The 8,235-nt window shown below is 37.7% G+C and overlaps 1 protein-coding gene across 1 annotated transcript in view; it reads right to left on the reverse strand.

The window, feature by feature from the left end:
- Positions 1 to 8,235, reverse strand: part of BOD1L1 (biorientation of chromosomes in cell division 1 like 1) — a 58,631-nt gene that overhangs the window by 11,543 nt on the left and 38,853 nt on the right. Inside the window, 6 exon segments of the mRNA XM_017498704.1 lie at positions 104 to 179; positions 1,214 to 1,287; positions 1,605 to 1,689; positions 5,277 to 5,356; positions 6,717 to 6,789; positions 7,427 to 7,497. Coding sequence (XP_017354193.1) covers positions 104 to 179; positions 1,214 to 1,287; positions 1,605 to 1,689; positions 5,277 to 5,356; positions 6,717 to 6,789; positions 7,427 to 7,497 — 459 coding nt within the window.

An 8,235-nucleotide genomic window follows, 5' to 3' on the forward strand; every position in this document is an offset into this window, starting at 1 on the left:
AACTCACTTAGAAAATCAAGAGCGAAACTCCGTCTCAAAAAAAAAAAAAGAAAATCAGTTTGAAATTTCTTGTGTGTGAACTGAAAACACACCAAGTACCTACTCATTTTTAATGTTGTTTCTACAGGGTATTTGCGAGGTCTTCCTCTTTTCCTTTTAACAATTATCGGCTGATCTTCCTAAGGGGGAAATAAAAAAACAACAGCAATATAAAAATAATTTTATCCTTCATTATACAAAGTTTTCTCAAAAATCAGATTGACAGTTCCTACGAGAGCTCAAATCCTAGCTTTGTCACTTTAAGAATATGTGACCTTGGGCTTAGTGTTTTATTTACTTTTCTCACTGTAGTTTCCTCAACCTGATAAATATCACTAACTGCCATAAATTAATGTAACTGTGAGGATTATGAGAAAATAAAGTAATCAAAGTGTTATCTTTTACTTCTGTAATAAATATGTATGTCCATTTAAATTGGCATTTAGCCCAAGTTAGTTGTGACCAAATGTTACTCCTTTTAAGAAATAAAGTCCACTGAATATATCATACATAGAGAAATGAGAACAACAACAAGAAAAGATTTAACAATGGGCAAATTTGGCAATGGTTATCTAGATCTGGCTAGTATACAGGCTGTGTCTCTTGATTTATGATGCTCAGTTTCAAGCCACTGCAATTCTCTGCTCCACGGGCTCCCTGCAAATCTATGGGCTTAGAGTGGGCAGGGCTGGGGGATGCGCTGTCTGTGCCTGCAGCCTCCAGGAATCCATGACCTCGCCTCATGAACTAGGTTCCCTCGAGCATTCCCTGCATGCCTTCTGCATGCCCTGCTGCTGCTCCCATTCCATCCTAGCTGGACTCCATGGCTCAGACAGCCTACTGTTTGCTGCTGTGTGCCTGGCCTGGCAGCTCAGCATTGCCAGGCCAGGAACCTGACACTGCCACTGATGTAGAGCACTGAGCTGGTCCTATCTGGCCATGAAATAAGTAGGTTTCAGACAAATGTTTTGATGAATTAAGGATGAAGAGAACAAAATTAATCAAAATGACACTCATAAAATGCACTGTATGAAATGGTGTCCCATGGCACTGTAAAAAACCCAGCTCCTGCAAAGTACTTAAGAGAAACTAGAGGTAATAGTATTTAACAGATTTAATTTGGTTTTAGTGCTTAAATAATTGTGAACAAATAAATATGAAAAGCACATCTCACCTCCTGAGATTTTATGGTGTCATCATCGTTCTGCTCTGTCTTTTCACCAGTAGCTTCACTGCTGCTATATTCATCTGAAGAAAAGGCATAGCTTAGTTCACTGGTAGTGACCATGGTCAGCCTACCCCACCTTTACCTAGGTGACCTACACAGCTCCAGCCACACATGAACACACACTCCATTTTCATGTTTCTACCCTCAAAATTAATAAGCCTCAGTTTGGCTGACTAGTAAACAGCACACTTTAGGTATAGCAGGATCCAAATTAAAAAGGATTCCCTAGCCCTACTAATCTTAAGCATGAGGAACCTCATTATACAGGGAAAGCAAATGAGATATGCTGACTGCTTTGAAGGCTCAGTCAATTTATCCAAGCAGATGTTTTACTCACCTTTTTCTTCCATGACCCTTGAGGCAGTGCTGTTTGTCTCAGAACTGGTTTTAGATAATTCTTCCAAATCGCCAGAGTTCTCTTCCTATAGAGAAGTTGAAAAAGACTAGAAGCTTCTTCAAACTGAAGCCTTCACCCATTCATCCTCCCCACCCAAGTTTGCCTTTCTATTTCCAAAACACTTCCTAGTTCGTTTTTAGAACAATTTTTTGAAAAATGTTTTTGAAATGTAACTATTATGGCTGCTAAGATGATAAAAAAAAAATAAAAATTCCGAGAGCAGAAAAGCATGAGATAAAGTTCAAGTATGAAATGTCAAGGCCATTTTCTTTGCTGCAAAATAGAAATTGCTCTTCTTGCTCTGCTTGGATTTTGTCTTTTCAAGACAAATTCCAAAGAAAGAATGGACAGATACTGGCAACAGATATTTTTCTTTGTGGAGTGGTGGAGGGGAGGGATGTAGGGGAGCAATAATTTGGAAGGTGCCCAGGAGAATTTCTGGGTATCCAGATGGGCTGACTTGGAGCAGTGATCTTTCAGCAATGAATTATTCCCCCTTAGTGACAAGAAAGTACTCGGTGTGAAGTACCAAAACATTGATACTATAATATTAATATAATATATAAACAAAAACACGTAAAGTAGAATAAGATCGAGATGAAGCGGGAAACTAAAGCTTTACTTTTACTTTCATGGCCCATTATAAACAACTGCAATGTAAATCCTAATTTCTATTAGTCTTAATTTTACTTATTTTTGAATAGAAATATATTCTCAAGGTTCAAAATTTAGAGGGGTCTATAATGAAATGCCCTCACCCCTAACTTCCCTACTGGGAGGCATTCAATGTCACTGGGTTTTGATATAGCCTTTCAGGGATTTGGAGGGGGTGGATAAAAAGCAAATCCACATTTCACAGTCTCCTGAAACACTGGAATTTCTGGCCTACCTCACTTAAGATATGTTTAGATCTTCATTCTTTTTTACCTAACAATAAGGATGACACAGAACTTCTGTTACTTCCTAGTAAAAGAAGAATCAGCTCAGACATTTCTTTTATTATTTGTGCTTGCGTTACAAATATTGTCTTTGTCTTATGGGGTTTTTTGTTGTGGCTATTTTTGCATAAGTCTCAAGCTAGTGTCTGTTTTGGAAGGGTCAATTCAATTAAAATAAGGTTAACAAACTCTGCAAATTCATTTAGTTGAGCATCTGTAAAGTATTAAGTCATAAAATACGAAACAAACAAGTGAGGGGCTCATTCTAAAGTCCTCTGTGTTGTGTGACCCCCAGCTTCCCTCAAGGTACTTTGACAGTACGATATAACTAGGTCCAGGACATGTAATTACAATACATGACTCATAGGTAATGTCAAAGGTGAGCTCACTTTCAGTGATGGTACCAGGGCCAATCTACAGAGTAAATATTAGTAGAGCTTAATTTTTAAGAGTTTTAGATAAAAGGCATATATAAATAGTGGTTCTACCATTTCTGCTCACATCTTGATGACTTGTCATATATCCAATTGGGAGAGTGCTGATTTCGAGGATGGAAGGTCAACCAATTTGGGAAAGCCAAGGAGAAACCTATTTGATCTGACCTTATCAACACATCAACACTGAGACTTCACACTGAGACACTCATGCTGCACTGCCATTTTCAGTTCAGAACCTCTTCAAGGGCTCTGTGTGTGTGTGAGAGAGACAGTGTGTATGTATGTGTATGTGTGTGAGAGGGAGAAAGCATGTGTGTGTGTATGTGTATTTGGGTGTGTGTGTTGGATGAGATTTAGGAGCAGACAGAAGTTTTTGGGGTCTTCTCCCTCATTTCAGCCAGAACATCTACACTTGTATCTGTTTCATATAGTGGGCTGAAGATGTCCTGTGTAAAAGTCTTCAAACCATTGGATGAACTGCATTTCTGTTTTTGAGCTGGCTCTTTCAGGGCCAACATTCAGTCCTGTAAGCACTTAATCAGATCCCGATGACATGCATGCAACTCACTTTTTACTTCCTTTTATTTTTCCAGTGCCTGGGATTTTTCACTTACTCAATTTGGGTCTTCTTTTGGTCTTACTACACAAATTTTAGAATAATGACTTTATTGCTTTTCATAAAATGGCACATATTTGCTACACAGAAAACTATAACAGGAATGATGAAATCACTCCCAACATACTGTCCAAAAATTACTAATATTAACATGATATTAAATAAATGCCATTGCAGACAGCTTTCCATGTAAGAAAAGATTCTTTTGTGGTAACTGAAAATACTGTGTATATAAAACTGCTTAATGAAAATAAATTAGATTATTTAAATTTAACATGAAAAAATCATGAAATAAGAGAAAATAAAAAGATACCCTTTCAATCTGCTTTTCTTCAAATTTAGAAGTATTGTCTCACGATTTTTTATTTTGGACAGGGCAGGGAGAGGGATAGTGTACGAGCCTGTTTCCTCCTTTGGTCACAAACAACTGAAATTCATGACCATATGCCATTTTCCCTCTTTGGCTACAAAATCCTTTCCTACTACTTTTTATTTAGTTAATTCGTTACTGGGGAAAAAAAGAGACTAAAGTCTGATTTTACAGAACTGGAAGTCAGCTCAAGTATTCTCATAACTGAACTTAAATACTTTTGGAATAAGGTGTTTAACAATTTATAAAAATATAAATTAGGGAAAGAGAGAGGAGGAGATGGAACTGGTTCATACAATGAGAAATTTTAGAGTACTGAGTCTCAGACATGGAAGAACAGCCAAGAAGGGGTATCTAATGGGAATGAAAAAATCTGAGCCTACAATAAAAGAGAGGGCAGGGCACAAATAAAAATTTGTGAGGAGCTTCTGTGAGTCATAAGATGAAAATAAGACTTCATGAAAAAAGGCAATGGGTGAGGTCAATCCTTAGAGTACTCAGATTTTAGAGGCAGGAGGTGATATGGTTTGGCTGTGACCCCATTCAAATCTCATTTTGAATTATAGGTCCCATAATCCCCACTTGTAGTGGGAGGGATGCGGTGGGAGGTAACTGAATCATGGGGGCAGGTTTGTCCTGTGCTGTTCCCCTGACAGTTTATAAGTCTTCATGGGATCTGAAGCTTTTATAAAGGGGATTTCCCCTGTATATGCCCTCTTGCCTGTCACTATGTAAGATGTGACTTTGCTTCTCCTTTGCCTTCCACCATAAGCGTGAGGCCTCCCCAGCCATGTGGAACTTTGAGTCAATTAAACCTCCTTCCTTCATAAATTACCCAGTCTCGGGTATGTCTTTATTAGCAGCATGAGAACAGACTAATACAGGAGGTAAGCTAGAGAGCAGAGTACTGACATTGAAAGTAATATATATAACTGTATTTCAATATTTTGGTACAAATATATTTGGCACATTATACTCTGAAAGAAAGCATTTAGAAACCTTAAAAAGTCAATAATACTACTGAACAAAAACCTAAGCAATGATTGTGATAGACAATCTTGCAGTTTATGAATTATAAGTGCAACATTTGATCTTTGGAAGGATATTAAAAAATTGTTTATAATAAATTATTAGAGACACATAAAGAGGGATACTAAAATGAAAAAAAATATTATAATAAGTATTCACAATGCTGTAATTAGGCCTCCCGACCCCTGCCCAAAACTTAAAATTAACATGTGGAAAAAATACCTTTGTGTCATGTGGCTCAGTTTCAGAACACTGCCTTTGTGCTGTTTCTATTCTGGAATCCAGGACATCTGGATTATCATCTGTAAATCAGTTCAGACAGAATCACAAAGGAACAAAAGCTAAATGAAAAATGAAATACATAGTTCTATTTTAATACTGTTTGAGCCTTCTTTCTTAGGCCTGTGATACAGAGAAGTCAAAAGTTACTCTATATTTATAATATCATGTGATTTTAGTACTGAACACTTGCCTTTCGCCCTGGCAAAGTAAAAAATAAAACAAAATACAAAAATCCCCACATATTCATGAGATACCAACGAAGTGGTGGGTTCTATGGGAAGGGCTTAGTGTATATAGTTTCCAGAGATACTTTAACTTTCTAAATGAGTTACCACCTAAGAGGTATAGCTTAGTAATTGAGACCATGTACTTGAACACATTAGGAACTCAATAAATTGTTACCAAATAATATATTTAACTCTTCATTTTTTCTCATGTATTCATTCAATAAGTATTGAATTTCTCCTTTGTGTCAAGTATTAAAGGTCACTGTGCTGTTTAACATGAGTCACTAGCTACATGTGGCTACTGAAATATAAAATTAAAATAAAAAACAATTAAAAATTCAGTCTTTCGTTTCCACTGACCACTTTCAAGTGCTCAACAGTGACATGTGGATAGTAGCTTCTATACTAGACAAAATAAACATAGAACACTTCTATCACTGCAGTTCTACCAGATAGCACTATTACAGACCATGAGAAAATCAACATTATGAAGCCCAGAAGAGCTGTTAGCAGCACCTAGACTAATGTGCTTCCCTAGCCCTGTAGGGCACCTGCTTATGATATAAAATGCAGACTGTTAGTGGCATCTGGCTGGGCTCCAGGGTGTGGTTCCAGAGAAAGCCTGGCTTTGTCTGAGATCCCAGGGTTGGGTTTTCTGCAGGAAACAATCTAGTTTCTAGACTGAGGTCCAGAAAGAACCCTGGAGGTATCAAGCCAGTCTAGAAACAAATTAGCCTCAAGACTTGTGAAGTAGACAGTTACTATCATTAAAAATTCTGAGGCTGGGCGCGGTGGCTCACGCCTATAATCCCAGTACTTTGGGAGGCCGAGGCGGGTGGATCACGAGGTCAAGAGATCGAGACCATCTTGGTCAACACGGTGAAACCCCGTCTCTACTAAAAATACAAAAAATTAGCTGGGCGTGGTGGTGCGTGCCTGTAATCCCAGCTACTCAGGAGGCTGAGGCAGGAGAATTGCCTGAACCCAGGAGGCGGAGGTTGCGGTGAGCCGAGATCGCGCCATTGCACTCCAGCCTGGGTAACAAGAGCGAAACTCCGTCTCAAAAAAAAAAAAAATTCTGTTTTTGGCTTACTCTTTTGGATATAAAAATATAATTTTCAAAGATGTCTAAAACAGAAACATATATAAATACCCAGTTCATCTTCTGAAGAGGGATAGTGCTTCTTCTTTTTTCTTTTAAGCATATGCCTTTCTTCCTCTTCAACCTGGAATTAAGAATGACCATATTAAAGTCCACAGAATCTTGATTCAAATAAACTGAAATGGGGGCACATGATATTAGTTTCTAACCTTTGGAATAAGTTGATATATAAATTTTAAAAAATCTAGAACAATTGATATTTAGATTTGGATTAGACTAATTTTGTAAGCTTTAGTCTCTTTTCTGGATTTGAATGTAAATTTATATAAAACATGCAAATCTGTTTCTCACTACATACTGTATTTTGATAATTCTAAAACACATGATTTAAAAGAATTTCCATTTCACTATCTCTGGAGTCAGGCTATATATATCTTATAACTGATGGCATGTCATAATTAGTAGTATTTTTCTACTGTCTTAGTGGCTCATTAACAATGGACTTCTTATACTTGATGAAAGGTAGTCCATAAAAAACATTCTGAATGTACAACATGGGCACCTCCAAACAGTCCCGGGAACTGCCAAATTGCCTAAACATGGAAAGGGCATATATAGATAAAAGTGACATGTGGAACACTTAATATACCCACTTAATATTTAATTTCTACAAAGCAGTAGAGCCTTTCTAAAGCCCTTCTTTGTGCACAGTGCAAATGTTATATATAAAATATCAAACACTTCAGTTTACTAAAACACACCTCTTTAGGATCTGCTTCAACACTGTGACTGTCTACGGCTTCTGTGCTGTCTTTTCCACCACTGGGTATTTCTGAGTAGTAAATAGAAAAAAGCAAAAAAATCTTAAATATTTTTCTATTCCAATACTTATTTTAGGTGTGTGTCGGGGGGCTGGGAGAAAACCGAGTTAGTAACTTTATTGAGTAGGAGTTATGTACAAAGTATTGTGGTAGATATTTCACAAATGATTTTTGGTGGGATTCTCCACACAACTCTGTCAGTTACGTTATCTTTTTTCCATTTGTAGATGTGAGTGAATGGGGTTCAACGAGAGCAGTAACATGTCTTGGGTAACAACACTGGACTTTACACAGAAGGCTTCAAGGCCCTTCCTCCCAGTTTGTGTAGGAACACAGTATTAAGAAATAAATTACTGCATCATAATCATCAGGCTAACAAACATTCACCAGTCAAACAATACCAAATAGGGTAGACAGTATGGAGAGACAACTGGTACGCCACCTAGGGTCAATTTAGCACATGCAATAAAGTTGAAGAGGTGCCTATAACTGAGCAATTCCACACCTAGAAATACAAGTATACTACATATGCACTGGGAATGGTATGAGAACATACACAGTAGCACTCTTTGTAACTGGGAAAAGTTTCAAAATACCTAAATGCGCAAACTAATATACAAAAGAAGCAGAAAAGGGCCGGGCGCAGTGGCTCACGCCTGTAATCCCAGCACTTTGGGAGGCCGAGGCAGGTGGATCACGAGGTCAAGAGATCGAGACCATCCTGGTCAACACGGTGAAACCCCATCTCT

This window comes from Cebus imitator, unplaced genomic scaffold (assembly GCF_001604975.1).
Source record: "Cebus imitator isolate Cc_AM_T3 unplaced genomic scaffold, Cebus_imitator-1.0 Scaffold249, whole genome shotgun sequence".
Taxonomy (NCBI): Eukaryota; Metazoa; Chordata; class Mammalia; order Primates; family Cebidae; genus Cebus; species Cebus imitator.